A 25,908-nucleotide genomic window follows, 5' to 3' on the forward strand; every position below is an offset into this window, starting at 1 on the left:
CCGTGGAGCTCTGTTATACAAACAGACACATTACTGGGAATATTATTGCTGTGGAGCTCTGTTATACAGACAGACACATTACTGGGAGTATTATTGCTGTGGAGCTCTGTTATACCATCAGACACATTACTAGGAGTATTATTGCTGTGGAACTCTGTTATACACTCAGACACATTACTGGGAGTATTATTGCTGTGGAGCTCTGTTATACACTCAGACACATTACTGGGAGTATTATTGCTGTGGAGCTCTGTTATACAGTCAGACACATTACTGGGAGTATTATTGCTGTGGAGCTCTGTTATACACTCAGACACATTACTGGGAGTATTATTGCTGTGGAGCTCTGTTATACACTCAGACACATTACTGGGAGTATTATTGCAGTGGAGCTCTGTTATACAGACAGACACATTACTGGGAGTATTATTGCTATGGAGCTCTGCTATACACTCAGACACATTAATGGGAGTATTATTGCTGTGGAGCTCTGTTATACACTCAGACACATTACTGGGAGTATTATTACTGTGGAGCTTTGTCATACACTCAGACACATTACTGTGAGTATTATTGCTGTGGAGCTCTGTTATACACTCAGACACATTAACAATAGGGACTTTGCTCCCCAAATAGCAAAATTGGTTTGCTCCCAAAATAGGAACTGTCCCTCCTAAACAGGGTCACTTGGGAGGCATGTAATATGTTTGGCAATTTTAGCCCAAAAGTATCCATTCAGAGTCTGAATTGTCAATAATGCATTGTGAATTTCACATTTGAAGTAAAAATTGCCATTAAAGTCTTTTTTTTTTTTTTTTTCACTTTGGTTATTTTGCTCTAAAAAATTTAATTTCCTGGCAATTCACATTTTAGTGAATAACGTTTTTTTTTAACTGTGATTTAAAAAGTCCAAAATCTCTTATTTATGAATTCCCTGCAGATCCCAGATTTAGTGAATATCCCCCTGTGATGATATCCTCCCCCCCCCCCCCCCCCTCTGTAATTATATCCTCTCCACATCAATGAGAATTTGCTTTCCTTCCACCACCAAGATGGCGCGTGCGTGCCGCCGGCGCGCACAGCGTAGTGAGACGCTCTATCGCCGTATGGACAGATGTCTATGGTGACGCCGCCGCCGCCGTTCGGCCAGACAAACCCTGCCATTTCATCAGTAAACATCCTGCGGATTTGAACGCGCGGTTTGGGCGGCAGGAAGAGGCGCGGCCGCCATTTTGTTTGTTTGAGTGGATCTGGCAGCCTCGGAGAGCAGGCAGGAGGGAGGCCAGCGGCGGGGGCGCCCTGAAGAGGGACCGACAGACGGTGCCAGCGCTTGGCGGTGAGTGGGGGGGGGCCGGGCAGGGCGGACCGGGGAGTCAGACTCCGCCGGGCGGGTAATCTTGCCTCCGGGGGAGGCCGGGCTAATATGGCGGGCCCCATGGAACAGCTGGCGGAGCAGGCCGCACTCCGTCACCGAGTTGGACTCTGCTCCCCGGCCGGACTGCGTGCAGGGCAGAGAGGGGGGAGCTCAGTGTCAGCGCCGCTCCCTCCCGGAGGCGGTCGGTGTGCCGGGCATGGCGCTGTCTGCAGCGGTAGACATGTATGTATGGCGGCAGCGGGGACGGAGATATCCCCGGGAGAAACTACCCCAATCACGGAGAAACTACCCCAATCACAGGGCCCACCACAATAAAACTACCCCAATCAGGGCCCTACCATAATAAAACCGAGGGCCCCCCCGGAGAAACTACCTCAATTGGAGAGCATGTCTGGTGAAACAACCCCCCACCCCACAAGAGGGCTCCTTGGAGAAATTACCCCAATAGTAGGTTATTACCCCAGAGGTTCTCTCTTGGTGAAACTACCTCCATAATAGGTCTACCCTGGTGTAACTAACCCACCTCCCCTTCCTCAATGGTTACCCGTGGCAATACTATACACCCTGAGAGGTTTTCCCCAGGTAAATGGCATTGTCCTCAGAGGGCAGGTGGGATGTGACTTTGCCCGGGCATGTGCTGAAAGTTAAGGATAGTCCAGTGACCAGCTAGAATTTGGCTCTAGCATGAGGTTTCTCGGACACACTGCTCCTTTCCCACTCATACAAACTATAACTCCCAGGAGGCTTTTCCAGCCTTGTAGGTGCAGATTCAACATATTACTGGAATATTAGAACTTATGGAAAAGTATAGTATATTGTTTTGGAATTTTTAAAACCTGTTTCCTGACAGTTTAAAATGCTGTAAATAAATGTGCAAGTAAATGCTTAGATATTTGTAACCAAAAGAGTAAATAACCAGACTAACCATTAATGCACCAAATGTAAATGATACTAGACTTAATGCTGTGTTGCTTAAGTTAAGATTCGTGATACATGTTATTGATGTATCCTATAGTCTATTGCTTCTTGTTTGAAATAGTTTGGTATGTTGTGGATTTACCTGTTGGTTTTATGTCAGGTGCAATTTTGTGTTTTAGGGCTGCTTTGACTTTTATAAAGTGAATATTTATATTTTTGTATGTGTCTTTTAAATGTATTTTATATAATTACGTTTTTCTCAATGTAATTGTGCCAGTAGGGTCATTCAATTTTTTTTTCAACCACGTTGGTTGTAAACATTTGATACACAATGTACTTCTACAAATGTGTATATTGGTCTTTACTTGATTTGTTCTGTCCTTTAAATTTTAAGCCATCCTTTTGTACAGAGTACTTTGTACCATGCAAACATCTGTATAATTGGCTCAAGTATGAACATTTTATGAAAGCTCTGTCTCTGTTTAATACACCCACCAATCCAGTAACTGGAATTCTAAATGCAAGTTTTTTTTGGGGGGGGGGTTGTGCTGTGTTTCAGGATGCTAAACTATTTTTTTAGACTGGCTCAGAGTAAGTAGAAATGTAGTCCAGTCCATATTGCAAGAGGTAACTTACACTTGCTGTATTGTAAATGCAAAATTCTTGCATAAACCTTATGTTTAAGTGTTTACAGATGAAAATGAAGGAAAGGGGGCATCAGTTAGGAAATATGCCAAATTAGTAATTTGTTACATGTGAGTTTACAGAAGAAGAGGTTCTATTTCAACTGTCAGAAGTACAGACAAATTAGTCGATGGGACCTGATGGAACACACCCAAAATGAATAAGAGCTTAGTGCTGTACTAGCAATACTGTTAACAGATTTATTTAACCAATCATTGTTAACAGGAGTAGTCCCAGAAGATTGGAAGTTAGCGAATGTTGTGCCCATTCACAAGAAAGGTAGTAGGGAGGAGTCGGGCAACTAGGCCAGTAAGCCTTACGTCAGTAGTGGAGAAAGTAATGGAAACCATATTATCATTTACATAGCGCCAACAGATTCTGTAGCGCTTTACAATATTATGAGAGGGGGGATTTAACTATAAATCGGACAATTACAAGAAAACTTACAGGAACGATGGGTTGAAGAGGACTCTGCTCAAACGAGCTTGCAGTCTATAGAAAGGATTGTTGAACATCTAAAATCACATGTATTTCAAGATCAGAGACAATATGGGTTTACTTCAGGGAGATCATGCCAAACTAATCTTATTTTTTTTTTATTGGGTAGCTAAAATAGTAGATCAGGGTGGTGCAGTAGACATTGCTTACTTAGATTTCAGTAAGACTTTTGACACTGTTGCACATAGAAGGCTTATCAGTAAACTGCACACTTTAATTTTTGGATTCCAATATTGTTGAATGGGTAAGGCAGTGGCTGAGTGACATGCAACAGAGGGTTGTAGTCAATGGAGTATATTCAAAGCATGGGCTTGTCACCAGTGGGGTACCTCAGGGATTTGTACTTGGATCCATTCTCTTTAATATTTTTATTAGTGATATTGCAGAAGTTCTTGATGGCAAGGTATGTTTTTTTGCTGATGATACTGTAACAGGGTTGATGTTCCAGGAGGGATAAGCCAAATGGCAAATGATTTAGGTAAACTAGAAAAATGGTCAGAGTTGTGGCAACTGACATTTAATGTAGATAAGTGCAAGCTAATGCATTTTGGACGTAAAAACCCAAGGGCAGAGTATATCATATTTGATACTGTCCTAACCTCAACATCTGAGGAAAGGGATTATGGGGTAATTATTTCTGATGACTTAAAGGTAAGCAGACAATGTAATAAAGAAGCAGGTTGGTTAGGGAGAAGTATTGGCAGTAGAAAGAGGGAAGTGCTCATGCCATTCTACAGAACACTGGTGAGACCTCACTTGGAGTATTGTACGCAGTACTGGAGACCGTATCTCCAGAAGGATATTGATATTTTAGACGGAGTTCAGAGAAAGGCTACTAAACGGATTCATGGATTGCAGGATAAAACTTACCAGGAAAGGTTAAATGATCTTAACATGTATAGCTTGGAGGAAAGACGAGGCAGTGGGATATGATAGAAACATTTAAATTCATAAAGGGAATCAACACAGTAAAGGAGGAGACTATATTTAAAAGAAGAAAAACTACCACAACAAGAGGACATAGTCTTAAATTAGACAAAGGACAAAGGTTTAAAAATAATATCAGGAAGTATTACTTTACTGAGAGGGTAGTGAATGCATGGCATAGCCTTCCAACTGAAGTGGTAGAGGTTAACACAGTAAAAGAGTTCAAGCATGGGTGGGATAGGCATAAGGCTATCCTAACTATAAGATAAAGCCAGGGACTAATGAAAGTATTTAGAAAATTGGGCAGACTAGATGGGCCGAATGGTTCTTATCTGCTGTCACATTCTATGTTTCTATAAGTTTTTTTTTTTTTTTGTCTGCAATATAAACTTTTCAACTCTCAATTAGTGTGCATGTATGAATGGCAATAATTTTACTTTTGAAGAAGTGAATGCTTGCACACATTGTATGCGCTTGATGTGTTTCAATGTCTTTATTTTTCTGTTACACGGGTACCACCATTAAACTGTAAAATACTGCATCAGTAATGTCCTTATGAAATGCTAAAACACATTTTTACATATTGAAATATACAAAAGTTAGTTCTTTCTCTAGAAAGTAAACAATTCCGTGTTAAAGTAATACTACTATAGGCACCAAAATGTTAGCTTTGAGGCAATTTTGATTTATGCATTATGCTCCTGCAGTCTCACTGCTCAATTCTCTGCCATTCAGGCGTTAAACTGCCATGACTACTACAGTAATTTGGAGTGAAAATAATGGAAACAGTATGTATGTGCAGTGTTTCTGCTTGAAACACTGCACATACTGGGAGATTGTGCTGGAGGCTGCACCTACAGCACACCTGACATTGACAGCACAGAACTTTGCATAGAATTGACATTAAGTCTGTTGTCACAGTGCACTTGCAACAGATGTTAATTTTTTTTTTTTATAGAAAGCTCCCCACAGCATCCGTATGTGCTCTAACCTGGTGAAAAGATCTAACTACAGTCTTCTCTGTGGACAGCCTGTCATTGGACCTTGCGAGGCCACTGTGACAGAGGAGGTGGCGTGAAAAAGCAGAGCTGGGAGCTACGCTTGGCACTTGGTCCGAGGTGAATGCTTATTTTGCAGCTTTTACTGAAAATCAGGTGGAATTCTATATTAAAATGGAAAGCTGCTGTAACCCTGTAATCCATGCAGCTTTAGCTACACCTGCCTGTGACACTCATTTTTATGGATGTTAACTTACTTTAGATGTTCTTAATCTACTCTTTTGTAAATTGAGCTTTAGTCACACACAAGAGGGTCATATATACATAGTCTACTATAAGTGCCGGAGATTCACATTTCTAAATTAAACAGTGCAATAAAGGGGGTTATACAAGATCTATTCTTACAGTAAATGTTTAGGAACGGTGTTAAAGTCACATGCATGGATGTGTGGCTAGGCTGCATAAAAAAGGTGATTTACTCCTAAATGGTAGGGAATTCTGCAGGTGCATGATTTATACACTAAACATGCCTCACTAAGCTAATTTTTTTTTAAGTCTATAGTATCACTTCAAATTGCATGAATGAGGACTTAAAGGGATCCTATACTGCCAGGAAAACAAACCAGTTTTCCTGGCACCATAGGTTCTTGGAGTGCCCCTCCTCCCACTTACCTTAACCCCTTAAGGACCAAACTTCTGGAATAAAAGGGAATCTTGACATGTCACACATGTCATGTGTCCTTAAGGGGTTAATCCAGGGCCGGGCTCCCTCGGTGCTGGTGACCTATCCTCCCTCGCCGGCGTCCCTTCCAGAGGCGCATGCACATTTAAACCCGCCCATAGGGGAAAGCCTTACTCTATGGGGATCTTATTTGACGCTGGACTCTGTGAGGACGTCCAGCGTAAAATAAGCACGATTTTCTCAGTGTAAATTCAGTGTTTTCCGCTGTACAGTTAAAACTAGGGGGACCTGGCACCCAGACCGCTTATTTGAGCTGAAGTGGTCAGGGTGCCTATAGTGGTCCTTTAAATAACAAATAGTGCAGCTGTAGCCTTTGTTTGTCTAGGTAGACATGTGTATATCTAGTTATCTAAACTGATAGTTTTATTATGCATATTTTATGTAGCAACATAGTTTTACATCTGTTTTTTGTGACTCACACATTGTGAACCTCCACAGACAGAGCCAGTTCCTTGCAATCGTCGCTGGGGATTGACACTTCTAGATGGCAGTAGCTCTGCCCAATGTCTAGAAGTGTCAGGTGTAGGAAAAATACATGTACATTTTTACTAATTTGTCTCCGTGTATCTTTTGACTGAGTTGGAATTTCCCAGAAATCCCGACAGTCAATATGTGTATTTCATAAAGATTTTTACTTTATGAAATACTCATTTTGCAGACGGGAGGTGACCGTGCCCCTTTAAAGATGGAGCTGGTCTCTAATTGCATCTTTTGTTGTGGCAACTTTGTGATGCAACTTCCCTGGAGCAGTACTTGTTTTCATAGGGATATATAGAATGAAACAGTAGAGCAGGTAGTTTTTCAGTTGCTGTTCTTTGGATTGATGGATGAAAGGTACATTTAAATACATGGTTCGTGCCTATATTTAAAAAAAAAAAAAAAAAAAAAAAAAAAAAGTTACCCAACTATTTGTGCTCTATTGATGTTGAAGACACTTTGTGTTGCAGTTTATTAGTCCAATGTCCACTTGAGCAAACTTGTGTGTGCATTTATAATTTTATTTTTATATGTAATTAAGTTGTCTTTTCACCAATTGCTATCGTTATGTCATTTATATTGCATCCATGCTTTAAAGTAAAACTTTACAAAATCATTTTCCTATTGCTGTGTAAGTTCAGAAAATAGTTTTTGGGGTTATTTTTTTCCCTACTGATCTTTTATCTGCATTCTCGCCTCCTTCCCAACGGATCCATCCTTTGGGCACCATCGTTCTTTTAGGTCTAGCTCAGTTGGGGAAGCATTTAATTACTTCCCTGTACCTAGCACAGCCTTGATGACTGATGCAGGGCATGAGAACACCCAAAAGGTTTCTCTTGCAGACAGACTTTTGTATATAGTCTGTGCCTATAGTGTTTCTGCCAGAAAGCAGGGGATGTTGATTTTAGTGCTCTTTTATAGAGAAATTTGGCTAGCACAACATGTAGTTAAAATCAAAAAAGGAATTAATTTCTGCTAAGTAAAAAGTGGCATGACGGGTACACTTTAAAGAGGAACTGTCATTTCTCTGGAAGTAACAGTTCCTGAGTCCCAGTAAAACATTGTTTACTGGGGTAAATAAAGTAGATGGGAAAGTGTTTTTAAAAAGATACTTCTGAATTGGGGTGACTTTGCCACTCTATGATGCTTGGGGTACACTAATATGCGCTAGGACATCTAAAAGAAATTCCATTTGTGTACTCAATTTATTTTATATAGCGGTGCAATACACCTGTGAGCCACCCCAACAGGGCAAGGTTAACTAATATACATACATTGGGGTTCTTTGTAAACTATAAAATAAGCAATAGCTAACTTAGCTGTGCTAAAATGGGTGAATCGACCGTTCCTCTGTAAAATAGATTCTTAATTTAAAACTCTCTTAGCACCATAACCACGACAGCCCACTAGCGGATGTGAGCTCTTGGTGGGACCCAGTGTTGTATGACAATGGTGGTGCTGCTTGTATTGAAGTTGGTGTAAAATTTATCACATAAACTGTAGGTGGTACTGATCATTTACACATGAGAACAATGATTGAAAATACCTGTTCGAGTATCCCGTGTTTCTCAGAGCACCATAACAATCTTTGGAATTAAGTTATGATGCCTGTAGATCCCTGGCACCAGTTTATCATCTGGGGCTAAACTTGTATTGAACTGTTTAACCCCAAAGTGTTGAATCCAGCACTCTTTAGTTCTGCCCATATCCTTCTGAATTCACAAAAAGAAATGAGAAATTAACATATATTTTCTTAGCTACTTATGGGCAGAGTGTCAGCAGTGCTTTTTTCCAAAGATTGTAGATTCAAAACTCAGACAGAAGTAGAAGAAGGTGGGCAGAGCTAAAGGACACTGGAGTCAACACTTTATTAAAGGACACATTGTTTGCTAACCGTTTAACCCCTGATGGTAAGGCAGTACCCGGGATCTCCTGTCACCATAACTTCAGTCTGATAAAGTTATGGTGCCCGGGGGATTATTTTTAAATTAAGGAAAAAAGTTACTGATAATTGATCTACATAAGGAGAACACTTTCTAACATTGTTCCTTTACTCCTTAAATGTGCAATCTGGAAACTATAATGGCTTCATCATAGTGAAGTGGTTATGGTCTGATTAGGTCTAGGCATTGTCTTACATAAACAGATTTAACTGTTACTTTCTTTTGCACTTACTATTCTTTTGTGATCTTGAAGTCCAGGTTTGTTGCTTTACTGGATCAGTTGGGTGAATGAGGGGATACATTGCTTAAAATAAGCTACTTGAGTTGGTTTGTGTCTGCACTTGCATCCTTTTACATTCATTATCTGAGTGAGAGAATTGGAGTACAGATAGGAAATATTCTGTGATGTGGTTAGAATGCTATCACATGAGAACTGCAAGGAAGGGGGTGGATATAATGATTAGTTATCTTGATGATTACAACAAGCATGATTGTGCTTGCTCAGATATACTTTGGTTTTTAATGACTTAATTATTCTTTTCATTATAGTTCCCTGTTTAGTGAGTAAACAAATACATGGTCTTTGTCCAGGCAGAATGCTCCAAGCACCATCACTACTTTAAAGGACCACTATAGGCACCCAGACCACTTCAGCTCAATGAAGTGGTCTGGGTGCCAGGTCCATCTAGGGTTAACCCTGCAGCTGTAAACATAGCAGTTTCAGAGAACCTGCTGTGTTTACCCTAGGGTTAATCCAGCATCTAGTGGCTGTCTCACTGTGAAAATCATTGAGAAATGCTTTCCTATGGACTGATTGCGCGCGTGGCTCTTGCTGCGCATGCGCATTCAGAGCTGACGAGGGAGGAGAGTTCCCCAGCGCCGAGGGAGCCTGGCGCTGGAGAAAGGTAAGAGTTTAACCCCTTCAGTCCCTTTGAGCCCAGCAGGAGGGGGGCCCTGAGGGGGGGGGGCTAAAGACCCTATAGTGCCAGGAAAACGAGTTTGTTTTCCTGGCACTGTAATGGTCCTTTTTAATGTTTTGAAGTCATAGTGCCCGGAGTCTGTATGTGCCTGCATCATTAGCCAGGGGTGAAAAGGGGAATCTATAGTGCCATTTATGCACTGACCGAATTATTAGCCAGCCTGCAACTTTGGAACTGGCCTGACTTATGATGCTGCTGGAGGTGGCACATCTGGCAGCGAAGGGCAACTGCCGATTGTGATGTGAACCAAAAAATAGAACGGAAATAAAGTGACTAACAGAAGGGGAAAAATGTGCTCTTTATGAGCAGAACATGAAAAGGAGAGTCTGATTGTGGCTTAAATTTAAAGATGTGTCAGTATAATACATTATAACTGTTTACCTGATAGACTTGGGATCACAAATTGTCTGTAGACATAAAAAGTCAATATCCCTATGGATATCTTGAAACTTAAAGTAACATAGTAAAACAAATGTAATAATTTGCATAACGTATGATTGCGCATGGAGGAACTTGCGAGGGTCAGGCGTGCAGAGACAAGCCCCTAGTAAATGTTATGGGTTTGAATTGTATACAGTGGTCGTAATGAAGGCAAAGTGAGGCCTCGGCATTTGATATGAAACCAGTGGGAAACTCTAGCTTACCATATGTTTTTTAGTAGACATGCTAATGGCTTTAAACCTGAATCTCAATTGTAGTGATTGACTTAGACGTGTTTGCTTGGTAGCCCAAAGCATGCATTTAATTCTCATTTTTTTCATTGGGGTATATCTAAACTCAGATTACAAAAGTAAAAAAAAAAAGAAACTCACGTCTGCATGCAGGCTTTCCAAGACCTACAATTCTAACCCAGCCCAGACTTTGTGTGGCTGTTCCATCAAATACTTCCCAATGCAGTTCAATGAGCACACTAGGCAAGGCAGGTGCTCTGGGCAATTGCTGCCTCTTGGGCTTTGCTCCACTGAGGAAATAACAGCCAGTGGGGTATAACCAGATTAATTTCTGAATGTGCCTATTTCTGTTGATATCTGCTCCTTTGTGTGTGTAAAAAAAAAAAAAAAGAGGTGGGACAGACACCTATTTGGCACCTAAACCATTTCTCCAAGCTAAAGAGACATGCCAGATCCCTTAAATCACTTCAAAGATGACATCGTCATAACTACCCATAATTTTTAAATAACTACTCTTATTTATGTAAAATTATTAATTTAGTTTTAATTTCAAATGTAAAGGAAACTCTAATCATTTTATCTTAACTTTTTTTTTTTTTTTTATCTTTAGGTCAATTCCTTGATTTGCAGAATAAAGTGGAGAAATGTTCTACGCACATTTTGTTCTAAGCAAGCGAGGGCCGCTAGCCAAAATTTGGCTAGCGGCCCACTGGGACAAGAAGCTGACCAAAGCTCATGTGTTTGAATGCAACCTGGAAAGCAGTGTGGAGAGTATTATTTCACCAAAGGTATGTCTGCTTTCATTTATTTAAATTTTTTTGTTTGTTTGTGATTCTCATGTTTATTATGATCTGCTTGTTTTACCTCTCTATCTTAATAGCATTATATATTTTGTGTGGCACAAACACTTGGCATTTGTCTTTTTATAAGTTGAAATGCTGCAAGCTTGTCAGTTGCTGTTTCTTCTTACTCGGTGCTTGGTGTTCATGCAGCTGTGCCCAGTGCATTCTTAGAAGATATTTGCATGATACACCTAAAGCATCCTAATTAAAGTATACCTTGATGCTTCAGATGTAATAACATGGTCTGTCAATTATAGGTAAAGATGGCGCTTCGAACCTCCGGACATCTTCTCCTGGGTGTTGTAAGAATCTACCACAGGAAAGCAAAGTATCTCCTTGCTGACTGTAATGAAGCTTTCATCAAAATTAAGATGGCTTTTCGCCCTGGTGAGCACTTTTTTTTTTTTTTTTTTTTTTTTTTAAGGATTTTATGTGCGTTATTTTGTAAGTGTGCAACGTTTTTCATAGTTATTGCTAGTGAGCTACGGAAAGCGGCAATCTGTTAAATATAATTTTTAACCTCTTTCTGTAGGGCTATATAATCCTTTACTAAATGTTAAAAAGACTTGTTCCATATGAATTTAGGGAATATTTGGACATTACCAGAAGTTACATGTTCCTTGTATTAGACTTTTTAGTCATATAACACATTTAATTTTTGTTAAATAGTCTTTGCAAAAGTGCATAGTTTTAATTAATTCACATTTAGTCTACTTCTAATTCCTAATTCTTTGGAAGCTCACGTCCCCTGTGAATTAAATTTGCAAGCTTGCACATTATGGGTAATTGACTAGAGATTTACACGTAAGCTGGTTCCTCATTTCAGTGATGGGAATAATGAGAATTTATTCTCTGGATGGTAGATGCCTACTATTACCCAGTTTGTGTGACAATGGAACATAGGTTTGTTCTTGCCTGCACGGTTTATACAAGGACTGTAAACACCTTACTTTGTGGAATAACCTAAAAGGGCTTTTCCCAGAACCTCTTTAGTTAATACCATGCATTTAACAGTAGTTAAAATATCTGGACTTGACATGACTACCTGAGTGGGAATAACTTTTCTCATCCATAAAATATTTTATTTCCATTCTTAGAAAGTTTAGCTTCTCATTATTGAAATCTGGTGTTGTTTTGCAAATACAGTTCCATCATTCTATGAGTATTACATGGGCGTTAACCCTTGACTTAATAATTTTTTAGGTGTTGTGGATTTACCGGAGGAAAATAGAGAAGCTGCTTACAACGCCATTACACTTCCAGAGGAGTTCCATGACTTTGACCAGCCTCTGCCAGATCTAGAGTAAGCAAAGAGCTACTTTTACTTAGTCCATTTTGTTTTGCCCATACTTACATGATTGGCATTGTTTATTTTGAGAGGGTAGTGGATGCATGGAATAGCCTTCCAGCTGAAGTGGTAGAGGTTAACACAGTAAAGGAGTTTAAGCATGCGTGGGATAGGCATAAGGCTATCCTAACTATAAGATAAGGCCAGGGACTAATGAAAGTATTTAGAAAACTGGGCAGACTAGATGGGCCGAATGGTTCTTATCTGCCGTCACATTCTATGTTTCTATGCAAAACTTATTTAGTTTTTCTTTTGAGACCCATAAAAGCAGTGTGAGTTTATTAACTGTTTTACATGTATCTATTAAAAGATTTAGCTGTGAGTAGAATATTTGCAGCTAATGCGCTGATTCTGATAGGGACCTAAAAAGCTAATACTCGGTTATTTAAAGGGCCAGTCTCCTGCCCAAATAAAAAAAATCACTGTTTGGCAAATACACCCCCAATAAAAACATGCATGCATTTAATAATGCATTTTTAAATTGTTGGTATATTTAAAAACTGCTTGCAAAATTACTTGTCTGAAGCCTTTGCAAGCCCTCCCTTTCTTCCCTTGCCCATACTTTCTGTGCCTGTCCAGTCAGACTTCCCAATGCAGATCAATGAAGTCTTGCAAGGCACATGCTCTGGGCAAGTGCTACTTCCTGGTAGTTTAGCTCAGTTGAGCCAAACACTGGATGCAACAGGACCTGTTGTCTGACAGCCCAGGGGGGTGTGACAAGGTTAATCTATACATTTGCAATTTCTACTGACATCTGTGCTTTTTGTAAAAAGAGGACACACTCTTCTTGCATAAAGCTTTAGATATTTGGAGTGCTCCGTTAAATTAAAATAAATACCTTTTTGGGGTTCTTTGAAAATGCATAGAAAAAGGTCTCTCAGCCCATGAATGGTCAGCTGGATCAGCATCGGGATCTGCAGAAGCTGGATGCAGGTCACAGCTAACCATAGAGGAGGAGATATGGTGCCCGGCAAGTCCAGAGAAGAGTAAAAACCCTTGCAAAATGGTTATCCCTATTACCTGGAAACATGCCAGTGTACTCCTAGTGTCAACCACTACAGCAAGCTGTGTATGTTTGTAGTAAACTGGTGCATTTCTGAGAAAGTTTAGTGTGGTGTGTAAAACAATACAAAGGTGTGTGATGGTAAGAGTCAGTGTGAGAAAATTTAGGCATATATGCACAAACCACAGGTGCATTGAGGGTCAGGTTTGTGGTACAGATGTATTGGGGGCTGTGTCAAGTGGCATTCTGAAATGTTCCACTTTTAGTTCCTTAAATTCAGACTTTTATAAATAACCTCCATTGTAGTGGGAAGAGGGGTATGCATAGGTAATTCAGCATTTGTGAAGGGGATTCTTGCCATAAGTCTGCAGTATTTAATATTGAATCACTATTTTTTTAAAGAACACAGTATTCTACAAATATTTGTTTTTGTGAAATTTTCAGTGTCTTTTTTGCATGTTGGCTGAAATATTCTATAGCTGTGCTGATTGTATCAGTGCCAGTTGCTGAACAAATATATGCCTGTATGGTATACTTTGCCTACTAGATAGGTAAGCCGTTTTCTTTCTCCATATCCAGTGGGCAGACTTCAAAGAAAAAAATCCTAGTCTTGTTCAAAGAAATCATTGCAAACCTTTTCCTTGATTCACCGCTGTCGCATCACCCATTCTACAGCTTGTTAGTGTATTGTTCTTTGAAATGTTTACACCTTATTGCAGCTTGAAAGGTTTCCTGTAAGTTGCTTCTAGTGTGCTCTGAACAAGTGGCATACATATGAGCACTGCAAACCTGCATTGAAGGTAAAAATAACCTTGTATCTAACATGCAACATTTTTTTTTTCTTGTTACAAGTGATATTGATGTGGCTCAGCAGTTCAGTCTGAATCAGAGCAGAGTAGAGGAGATCACAATGAGGGAAGAAGTTGGTAACATCAACATACTTCAGGATAATGACTTTGGTTGGTATTGGTTTTATATAAATGTGTACCTAATTTGGTGTGTTTTTAAGAAGTCTGTTTAACCCCTTAAGGACACATGACATGTGTGACATGTCATGATTCCCTTTTATTCCAGAAGTTTGGTCCTTAAGGGGTTAAGGATATTTGTATATTTCCAATCTAATTCAGGGTAGATATGCAGATCATGCCAAACATGCGCTGTGTATGGCATATTTCTTATTTTTTTCTTATTTTACAAAGCAGTGTTGGATAATTTTGCAAAAAGAAAGTTCAAAATGAAACATCATAGGATAACACTTATGTTTCATTTTTTAATAGTTTAAGTAAATAATTTAGCATTGAATCCCATGTGGTCATCAGCTCAAGACAAAAATGTACCTTTGCTTGCCTCTCCCCTGTCTAATGCAAACTTGAAAACTCTAAACACAATTTTGCTTGTGGATCACTAGTTTTCACATGTATGCCCCAGAGGGCTATGATGGTCCTAAATGTCATCTCATTTTTCCTATTGTCTTGACTGTATCCTCTTTAGCTCTTAACTGAAGTTCTAATGAATATCTACCTTCCTGACAGAATAGTATTGGTGTTTTATCCAGGTCGAGTGCTGCAGTCTGACACCCTGCTCTTGTTAAGGGTTAACAGGCTTCAGATATAACGTAGAGCTCTGCACCATATTTTGATTACAAAGAACTAATTGTTTTCTATTGTGTATAACTTGTTGGTTTAAATTAAATATATTCATGTTTTTCTTTGATTGTATTTGAATTATCTGTGGTTACAGGTGATTTTGGAATGGATGATCGTGAGATGATGCGAGAGGACAGCGCATTTGAGGATGATATGTTGGTGAGCACAAGCACTTCAAACCTCTTGTTAGAGCCGGAGCAAGGCACCAGTCAACTAAATGAGAAGACTAACCACCTGGAATACGATGACCAGTACAAAGATGACAATTTTGGCGAAGTGGCCGATGGTGGAATTTTAGGTATTTAGGAATCTATTGCTTACAAGGACTGTTCTGTGTAATTCGTGTACATGTTACATATTAGTGATGTATTACAACTTTCTGAACAACCAGAAAATGCTACAAGCAAGTAAACTGCAAATTTAGAATGCACGCTATAAATTGGTAATCTTGTAGCAAATCATAGTGTGTGTGTGTGTGTGTGTAGGGGAACATTAAAAAAAAAAAAATTTGGAGGGCACATGTACGGCTGACCTGATTTTAGAAGAAAGGTATAAACATTTATGTACAAAGTGGTAAGTCAAGCCTTGACATTTCTCTGTACCTCAGATCCACACAGCATTTTTTGTAATGCAGTATGGTCACACACACCCTGGCCCTGAAAAATTCGTATTTTATTACATACTCATGTTGATTATATTGGAATTTCACTGGAATTACAACCCAGTCAAGAGATATACTGAGACAAAGTGGGGACTACTTTGTCGCTGTTTATTTTGTGCGCCTCACACTTCTAAACACTGGGCAAAGCTATGCTGTCTAGAACAGTCATTGGTGCTGAAGATGGCCACGCCTGCAATAGTTTCAGGTAAGTAAAAATACACACCGCCCACCTCAGCGGCCATGTTACCATTGGAGGTATTTGTGAATTTTTCAAATCTCCAATGACAATGCTGCTTTAAATTAAGGCACGTATGTGACTTGCTGGTAGGTGAACCCAGGAGTATAGTCTATTCATTTGCACATAGGATCATTGTATGAATACACCTTTCAACTCTGTTACTAACCCACTACTTGTCCCCAGCCTACCAGGGCACATAGGAAGTGAACTATTTTGATATCTATGCTAAACATTTGAATTGTTAAGCATTTGTTTACGCAATACAGAGTAATTCAACATATTGACTGCAGTGCTTCAGCATAATCAGTTGCATAAATTAGTAAATGTCGTCTCTAAAATTGCAGACACCATAGATTGTCTGCCATGGTTTATGACTTTTGTCTTCTATTGTCATATCTTGAATAGTAGTGGTTATGGTAATGGCAGAGACCTTAATTACAATTTGTCCTTAGGCTTAAAATACTGTTTGTTTGAAATATTTACTATGTGCATAATCTTTTTCTTGCAGATGACAAACTTTTGAGCAATGACGGTGGAGGCATCTTTGATGATCCACCTGCTATTCCTGAAGAGGGTGTTGCTATGCCCGAGCAGCCTGCCCACGATGATGACTTGGATGATGATGATGATAATGTTTCTAGTGGCTATATTCCCTGTAAGCAAGTATAGCGAAAACAATGTGTCTTGTGTGTCTACAAAAGCCAGCTGTATTCAGTTTTTGGATACATTTGTAAGTGTTGAGCTTATTGATGGTGCATTATTTTATATTTTTTGCCTGAGTGATATTATTTTTTACAGTGGGAGGACCAGATAGCCCAGATTCTGTAGACCCAGTGGAACCCCTGCCAACCATGACAGACCAGACTACATTGGTTCCTAATGAAGAGGAAGCATTTGCCCTGGAACCAATTGACATCACAGGTAACTTTTTTTATTTCTCTTAACAAAAACATATTTATAATTCACATTTATATTTAAGTCACACTATATTTATTTTTTTTTTCCATTGTATCCATTTAGATAAATTTTGCTTTAACATCTGGCTCTTCAGCTTTTATGTAGTGCGTTCTTAAAATATATAATTGCTCTGCGCCTAGGTGTGACAATAGTAGCTTAGAAAGGGGGATTCAGCCTTGGATTACAGTGTTTATAATTTCTTTACCTTGTGGAGCCCCATGTTGCTACAACCAGCAACATATATGGTATTACAATTTTCAAACAAAACGTTGGAGGCAGTCTGAGCACCAAGTAACTTCCTAATGTTGTGTTTTGGTGTTTAGATGCCGACTTTTTACTCAAGGCAGTATAAAACTGAAAAGGGGCAGTGTTTATATTTGTCACTGCAGGACCTTCGTTTAAGACTATGACTGACCACCTGGCACCACGAATGGGTGCCTCAGCTAATCGCTGCTTCCTAGTATTCTGGAGTACTATAAGCACCGCACCAGACACCATACGCACCCCTTAACTGCCGTAGCTTGGCTAGGGCTCTCGCTGTCCTCCACCCACCCTGGACCCAAGCCCAGGATCCAGCTTCCAGTGTGTGAACCTCTCCTACTCCACAAAGTATAGCCAGTATAGCTGTGTAGCTCTTACAAGGCTGCACCACACAAACAATGCCATGTCAAATGACCGATATATATTCTCTGCATATTTAGCATAATCCAAATTCATATTGGCAAAACTTTTTTAAAAGGAAGATGTAAAAACAGTACTATAATTTTATTTTTTACATTTGTGTTTAACAGAAAAATCACTTTTCCTTCTCTTCAATTTTTAGTCAAGGAAACCAAGGCCAAGAGGAAAAGGAAGCTGATTGTGGATAGTGTAAAAGAGCTGGACAGCAAAACCATTCGTGCCCAACTAAGTGACTACTCTGACATTGTCACCACACTGGACCTTGCTCCACCTACAAAAAAATTAATGATGTGGAAGGAGACTGGTGGTGTTGAAAAGCTCTTTTCCTTGCCTGCTCAGCCATTGTGGAATATCAGGCTACTGAAGGTATTGGGATTCATGTTTCTTAACAAAATCTAATCACACTGCAGTTCAACTTGAGTGATGGCCAACATGTAGTCCAAACTGTTTTGTTGTTTGTATTGGGATGTGCATAAACATGTTGGGAGGATTACATATGTTTGTTAGAACTGGTGAAAACTGATAGAGCAAAAATCATGTAACCAATCGTAAGACTCACCTCCTTGTGCGTTTCTTTTGTGCTTAGCTTTTCACACGTTGCCTTACACCTCTTGTACCGGATGAACTTCGAAAGAGGAGGAAAGGTGGTGAAGCTGATAATCTGGATGAATTCCTTAAAGAATTTGAGAATCCTGAAGTTCCAAGAGAGGAGATAAGACAACAGGATGTCATTGGTTAGTATTTGTTACTGTAATGTTTTTCTCAATTGTCCTCCTCATTCATTTAAAAAGAAATAGGTGAAGTAAAATTGAAGCACAGAGCCCCTAACTCTCCTTCATTTGGATATATGCAAGTAATTGTGTTACTGCCTTGTAGACCAGCCTATTTTGGAAGAAGCTAGTCGTCTTCAGGAGTCTTTGATGGAGGGAAGTAGAACTCAGCTTGATGAGTCAGTAATGCCACCACCACAGCCACAGCAGGGAGTGAAACGCGATTCCCAGCAAATGGAACCAGAGCCTATTGTGCCGGTAAGACTTGTCTTTGAAGAAGTGACTAGCTGTTTTAAACATTTGAAAGTACCCAAAAGTTAATTTGGCTTAAAGTGGTACTGTCATTTCTCATTGGGTTTTTTCTTTTCTTTTATTCTTTTTTTACGAAAAATGTTTGTTGCGTTGCATTTTTGTTTAAATGGTTAAAAAAAATAATGCATGAAACTATAGACTAATTTATCTCATATGCCAGTCAATAAATGAATTTCCACTTGTCTACTCCTGCACCCATGACAGCTGATGGAGTGAAATGATCCTCTGATGCAGTATGCAGTTGATGCTTCATTGTGCATGCATGAGAAGATCTTTCATAGACCCTGTCTTTGTATTCTTGCATAAGGGCAAGTCACCTGAGGAGTACTAAAAACCGAAAGGGACACTACTGCTTTTCATTCATTCTCGATGCAAACAAAAGAATTGGAGTGGCACATACATGAACCTGGTGCCTCAAGGGCAAGGCAGCCAACTCCACTGCATACAAACAGAGGAATGTTTTGGTACATGTGAAAAATGTGGCTAGGAAACTTTATTTACCTACAGTGTTTAGCAACTGCTATACAGCGTTGGTTAAATAGGTTTTTCTTGCCATATATTTCCTAAATGCCTCACTCCTTACTTTGGGATAAAACAAATGTTTTTATATTTTGTTTGTAATAAGTAGAATTTAAGTATTACATTTCTCACTCTTAATTTTTGTGCATTAGGAACCAGAGCCGCAGATAGAATTGCCACCAGTGGAGCTTCCTCCAGAGGAGCCACAAAACATCGGAGACATGATCCCTGACCTCATACCCGAGAAGGAAAAGGATAAAGACAAAGAGGAGGAGGAAGAGGAGGAGGTACTGACATGTCTGCATTTAAGCTCACAAATAACTCATCTTATCTCTACATTACATTTACAGTTGTAAACCCAGCATTTTATCCAGTTATATATTTAATCTGCCTGCTGCTTTGTTGTACTTTGTAATTGCTGATTGATTTTTACACTTGTTTGTTTTGTATTCTACTTATCCATACTTACTCCCCCCACACATTAATAGAGACTGTCCCCAGTTGTCTTAAGCTGCTGCTTACCATTGTCTTATAGCACAATAGTACACTGTAATCTTTCCACCAAGCCAGCTTAAAACACCTGTGGCTTTTAACATCTCAATAAAGAATCTGCTATGTAAAATGTTTTTTCAGAATGAGACGCGAGACCCATTTACTGTGTACCAGACAGGCAGGTAGTTTAGTACGAGTGCCTGGTGCTCTTGGGACATTGAGAAATATGAATTAATTTTCTAGTTCAGTTGTTATCCCATGAATATTAATCAGGCCTCGCAGCTGGTTTTCTAACTGCTGTTTTTGTTGCTGCAGGAGGAAGATGCCACAGGGACTGAGCAGGATCAGGAGGAGAGACGATGGAATAAGAGGACTCAGCAGATGCTGCACGGGCTCCAGGTACTGTCGTTTTTAGCTTTTGTTGCTCATTTTCCTATTCATAAGCAGTACAACCAGTTCCCTAATGCAACAGTGTGACTTGTACATTATTGTCCTTTACAGTGCACCTTTCATGTAAAAACTACGCATTAAATTGAATAATAATTATTAAAGTTGTCTTGCAAGTTTCAGTATCGTTTAGCCATCAACCAGGCAACTTTTTGACTCTAGACAAGTCTGTTAAACCTCGCTTGACAAAGACTTGGCAAGAATGATTTCCCTTTGCCATAATTACAATGTAACTTTATATAACTTTTAAAGTCTCAGCTGGGTCTTGATCTACAGCTCTCTCTCTCTCTCTCTCTCTCTCTCCCTCCCTCCCTCCCTCCCTACTGGTGCTTTGCTCAATTTGATATCATGCAGTACATGGCTTTACCTGTCTTTTATCTCGTAATGCGTCATGTTACCAGGATTTTTGTGGCTTTGTTTTTTGTATGCATGTTTTTCCCTCTGCTCCGTAAAGAAGGAACATAAATGATGCTTTGGCAGTAGGTGATTACGTTCTCGCTTTAAAATTACCTATTGATGCTTTGCCATTTCTAATGCCGTAACTTCTTTTTTTGCAGAGAGTTCTGGCTAAAACTGGTGCAGAATCAATTAGTCTGCTAGAACTGTGCAGGAATACAAACCGCAAACAAGCTGCAGCAAAGTTTTACAGTTTCCTTGTCCTTAAAAAGCAGCAAGCTATCGAGCTGACTCAAGAGGAGCCTTACAGTGACATCATAGCCACTCCAGGACCAAGATTTCATGTTGTGTAACTTGATCGTCTTGAGCACATTACATCTGAATATCCCCATGAACCTTTTATATATGCTGGAGCCAGGTGCATAGCATGGCAGAGCACTGTAGTAAAAGCTTCTCCAACACCCTATGGTTAAAACCATTTGTTGGTAATATTGCTAATGGTCTTATTTTAATATGTACAAAGTTTTTTGTTTTAGTTTTTTCTCTCAAGTGTGACATCTATATTTTTATGGGATATAAATGTGGTATGGGTATATTTTTATTTTCTTCAGTCTCCTCCAGATTTTGCCCATAAATGCTTTTTGAGACGAAACTTGGTAACCTTAGGGACAGTTGCGCGCAGTATTGGTATTTCTAGAACCAATGTTCATGTAACGGAAGCTTGTCCACATCCTGGTTGAACCAGCTGCAGGACAACAGTTTGTATCCTGTGGGATCCAGGTTTTCTTTGCTATTTTCGTAGGGAAATCTATTTAGATGAACAGGTTTTACTTAATGCCTCCTAAATATTTTTCCAGTTGGATTGCATTTTTATACTGTATACATTTTAATGTGCTTTATTTTTATTTTATTTTAATTGCAAAGTAACACTTTTGAAAAGTAGTTTTAAATCTTTAAATATACATCCACTGTTCCAGAAAACGCTCTTGGGCAAGTGGAATACATAGTAAAGATTACTTCTCAAAACACATTTCAGAAGTTCTATGCCAGTGCTCTAAAAAAAAAAAAAAAAGTAACTGTAAAGTGAAGTTTTAATTTACTTTTTTATGTAAAGTTTCTTTATGAAACCCTCTCAGCATTTTTTTTTTCTCTTTGCTGTTTTCTAGATCTCTGTATATCTGTTACAATCATTTCCTGCAATTTTTGTTTGTCTCATTAAAAGCTTCTATAAGCAAAGCATAAAGGCTAAAGTCTTTGAGGTTAGTTTGGCAATGTTATATCACTTCCCTCTCAAGAATCATCATACTCCCTTGGTGGAAGTTCTGTTGTGTTCGTTCGTGCGTGAACCTTTTACATTGTTTAACCTTCCCTTCAAGCTTTTTTCATACTCTTATTTGCTAGCATACTCTGCCTCAGTATTCACTGCAATGGAGAATTCGGGGGTTTCCTAGATTGCCGAAAAATGTGTTGTCTCGTGTTCACAATACCTCACGTCCTGAAGCTATGTCTTTGTAAGTCTGCTGTTTGCTCTGAGCACTTCAGATCAGCAAACACACTGCTTCTTGCACACAGCTTGTTGGTTTATTTTTCTGCGGCAATGCATGTTGGTTTTATGTATGAAACTCAGTATTTGTAAACCACTGATTTGTTTCCTTGGCTTGTTTTTTATAACCTGATAGAAAGGGACATTTACAATGCTGAGAACATTTAAAGGTATAGCTTGTATGAGTGTCACCCATCTTTGTTTTTGGGAAAACTAATTGTACAGTAGATGCAGTATTTCTTCTTTGGAGCTGCAAATACTAAAAGTAAGCTTTATTCTTCTAAGAATTTCATCAGAAGGGATATTTTTCATTAAATGAAATGCTGTGGCATTTCATTTAAGTCCTGGCATATGATTACAAACTGCACAAACTGAATCTCTTGTTTAGAACTCAAATAAGCATGGCTGTAAAATGCATGCCTGCAGTCGCAAGTGTTGTGTCTTTAATACATGGGTGAGCCCAGCTAAATAAAATGGCTGAGCTGCAAGTTAATTCAAGTTAACTCTGCTCCAGTCTCCCCTAAAAGAACAGTGACCGTGTACGCAACAGATTTGTTTAGTGAAATAATTTATTTCTAATGTTTCACGTTAGTAGCCATATGTGGTGGGCGCAAACCAAATATTTGCAATACCATTAATGTTATAAAGGTTATCTCCTGTGAAGACTTTAAAAACAATTGTTCCCCTCACTGATGTTCATCATGTTGTAAATCTTCATCAGTGCCTTTAAAAGAATTAGCAGAATACACTTATCTGAAACAATAGTGTTGTGAAAAGCTGCACATCTTTTTTGTTATGCTTTGCCAATATTTACTTTAGTACACACACTGTCGGTAACGAGAGAAAAAAACCTGTCTCCGGATTAAATCTATTTTACATTTTCCAAAACTGCTCATTGACATCAGTTTTCAAAAATGTAGCGAACTCGAACCCAGTTCTTTTTACTTTTCCTCTGCTTAGAGAAGCAACAGCTGGTATATCTCAAGCTGTTTTTCATAAAAGGTAAGCCTGCATTTAGCTGATATAGAAAGCATATTTTGTAACACAATTGTGTTGTGATCGTATCAAACATGGTGCTAGAATGTGATCACGGAATAGGGTCTTGTTTTCTAGAATAGTGGCCACAGTCCTGTAGTGCTTGTTCTGTTCTCTTAAGATTTTTATGATTATTGTCCCCAGAAATTTTAATCATGGGTGGAACATTTTAAATAACTTTAAGCATAAAGATTTATTTTTATGAACCATGTATTTTGTAACATGGGCTTTGAAAAATTGGTACAACGCAGGTTTCCTGCACGCCATTTTGTTCCTGCTTATCGCACTTTGGTAGATGTTTGCGTTACATAATGGTTGGAATCATTCTCTCCAGCCAACAATTACAATGCATAAGATTATTTAAAGGAACACTATAGTGTTAGGATTGCAAACATATTCCTAACTATATTGTGGAGTACCTATTTAGGTCCCCCCACCAGTAGGAAGATGCTGTGGCTTGACGATCTCTTTCAATCCAGTGCTTTCCCATTGGAAAGCATTGGGAAGCTATTGCGCATGAACAACAAAACACTGCGCTGCGCCAAATCCGTATTGTTTTATAGAGATGCATTAGATCAATGCATCTCTATGAGGAACGTTCAGTGTCTCCATGTACAGCTTGCAACTGGCCAGTAATGTAAAACACTGCCTTTTTATTGCAGGGACATTTTAAAGACTCAAGAACAACTACAATAAGCTGTAGTGGTTCTTGTGACTGTAGTGTCCCTTTAACATACTGTTTTTTTGGATTTCTGATACTGCACGCTACTGTTCTTAAACCCTAAAAATGTTTTATTTTCATATACACATCTTCCCACTCACTAGTCTAATGATGGCACTTTCATGAACCATGTACAGTGAATTTTTTTTTTTTTTTTTTCCCCAACGCTATTACAGTGTAGTTCACTAGACAGAACAACCTATTGCATGATTTTAAAATGGCTGAAAACGAGCTGTGGTTTTGCTCTTTATCCTGATGACGATCATTCTCTTGTTTTATTCTGAGACTTGTTTAATCCAGTAAAACAAACTACTTGGTTATTATGCCAAACATTTTATTTATCGTTCCAATTGTGGATACAAAAAAGAAAAAATTGTTTTTAATCCTGAAAATGTAAAAAAATAATATGAATAAAAGCTTTACTTCTGCCATTCTATTTTCTATTTGTGCCTGGAAAACCAGTGTCCCCTTTGTATAAAGAGATATTGTAGATAACTTTGGATGTTTTAATTATAGAAATTAATCTGTTTCTTGTTACACATTTTAGCCAGTTTTCATTGCTTCTAAAGAATAATTGTTGATGAAAATAGTTGATGCTATTATGTATAACTTTTTTTTCTAATAAAAGCGTTGATAACCTATAATTCATGTGACCTCTTTCTTTACTCTAAAGCATTACTAGTATGCAGGGTGTGTGTTTACCTTATTGGTGCAGTGAGTTGCATCAGGCGAGGCTGTTTTGACAGGTTTTACATTATCCATTTTGATGTTCGCTTTAATGTAAACTTTGAAAGTTGTTTGTTTTTTCAGTCTAAAATGGTTTTAGAATTTTGTTGTACATGTGCTTTGTAAATTTCTGTTAAGAACACATTATTTTTCCAATTAATAGAAGGGGGAAGGGGGGGACAAAATTATCTCTAAATGCTCCCTTTACTGTCAACTAGCTAAATAAACTTTAGACATTTTTTCAGAACAAGTCTCTCACAGTTTTGAGTGATGTCTGTGTCCCATATAGAACAAAATTGTCATCCGCTGCTTAATGCTGATTTGTTAGATATGGTTCTTTTTCCATAAACCAATTAACAGATTGAGAAGATTTTTGTGCTAGCCTTGTTGTAACTTTACAGGCACAAGGTGTTTTCTGTGACCATATGAAAGATGGCAGCACACACCAAGAGGCTCAAGCTATGAGTTTTAAAACAAAAAGGAGGAAGAGTCTGCGCTAATTCAATTAAGCAGCAACCCTAAAAGGGAGATCCCTCGGGAAACCCTTTATTGAAAACAAGAAAATGCAAGAATGGGGGTCAAGGGCTGTGCTTGAACAAAAGAAGTAAAAAGTGTATAAAAATATATATAGATAAAATAAGCAATAATAATAAAATCAAGTAAAGTTCATCCGGATGTATAGAAAAATAAATATAAATGAAATTGAAACAGTCTCACTGGTGTGTAATGATACGGTAATAATCCTCAAGTGTTGCTCCGTCCGTATGGTAGGTAGTCCATATATGTGCAAATAAAAGAGAGAAGAAAAATCTGCCAATGGTGAAATATTGTATGTCCAGATGTGGTATATATTCAAAGGAAATGTATTTCACTCACATTTGTTGGAGCTTTAGCCAGCTCTAGGAGAAAAGACACTTAGTGGTTTGATCCCCACTATCGGATGTACTTGCTTGGTCCGTCTATCCGGCTTGGGATTCCTGTAGTGTAGGCTAGGACCTACTCAGATATGCGTTGTTCTTTAATGCTGGGGAGATAGGTCCGCCTTTCCGGTATTGGATGGTAGATGTCCACGGAATATATATAAAACAGCAAATAGTGCTCTGTGTGAACAACAAGGTAATATATTTAAAAGAGTTATACTTACAAGAATAGAGCAGACAGGTACTGCTCTATTGCCACAGCGCTGGTGGAATTATCCCCACCTAAGGATTTCTTTTGACGGGATACACTCAAAATAAAAAATAGAAGGATAAAAAGTAATAATAAAACTATAGTATGATAATATAAAAAATATATAAAAAATGCCAGGAGTAGAAAAAGTGTATAAAATACAATAAAAATAAGTATACAATTGGTCC

At 38.7% G+C, this 25,908-nt stretch overlaps 1 protein-coding gene across 1 annotated transcript; it reads left to right on the forward strand.

The window, feature by feature from the left end:
- The first annotated feature begins 1,158 nt into the window (after window positions 1–1,158).
- On the forward strand, window positions 1,159–24,229 carry RAD21 (RAD21 cohesin complex component). The gene is made up of 14 exons (XM_063451123.1): window positions 1,159–1,336; window positions 10,824–11,001; window positions 11,313–11,442; window positions 12,259–12,358; window positions 14,259–14,365; window positions 15,147–15,350; window positions 16,460–16,606; window positions 16,750–16,872; window positions 17,732–17,955; window positions 18,176–18,323; window positions 18,466–18,617; window positions 19,343–19,477; window positions 19,998–20,081; window positions 20,687–24,229. Exons 2-14 carry the CDS (start codon window positions 10,858–10,860, stop codon window positions 20,876–20,878), a joined length of 1,890 nt encoding a protein of 629 aa, XP_063307193.1. The 5' UTR covers window positions 1,159–1,336; window positions 10,824–10,857; the 3' UTR covers window positions 20,879–24,229.
- The last annotated feature ends 1,679 nt before the right edge of the window (window positions 24,230–25,908 follow it).

The sequence above is a fragment of the Pelobates fuscus genome, chromosome 4 (genome assembly GCF_036172605.1).
Source record: "Pelobates fuscus isolate aPelFus1 chromosome 4, aPelFus1.pri, whole genome shotgun sequence".
NCBI lineage: Eukaryota > Metazoa > Chordata > Amphibia > Anura > Pelobatidae > Pelobates > Pelobates fuscus.

What these genes read in the sequence shown, in the direction of transcription:
- RAD21 (XM_063451123.1), top strand. Translation starts at nt 10,858, where the DNA reads ATGTTCTACGCACATTTTGTTCTAAGCAAGCGAGGGCCGCTAGCCAAA. An exon ending in TAAGATGGCTTTTCGCCCTG is followed by an intron (nt 11,443 to 12,258) that starts GTGAGCACTTTT and finishes ATAATTTTTTAG; the next exon opens with GTGTTGTGGATTTACCGGAG. An exon ending in GGAACCAATTGACATCACAG is followed by an intron (nt 16,873 to 17,731) that starts GTAACTTTTTTT and finishes TTCAATTTTTAG; the next exon opens with TCAAGGAAACCAAGGCCAAG.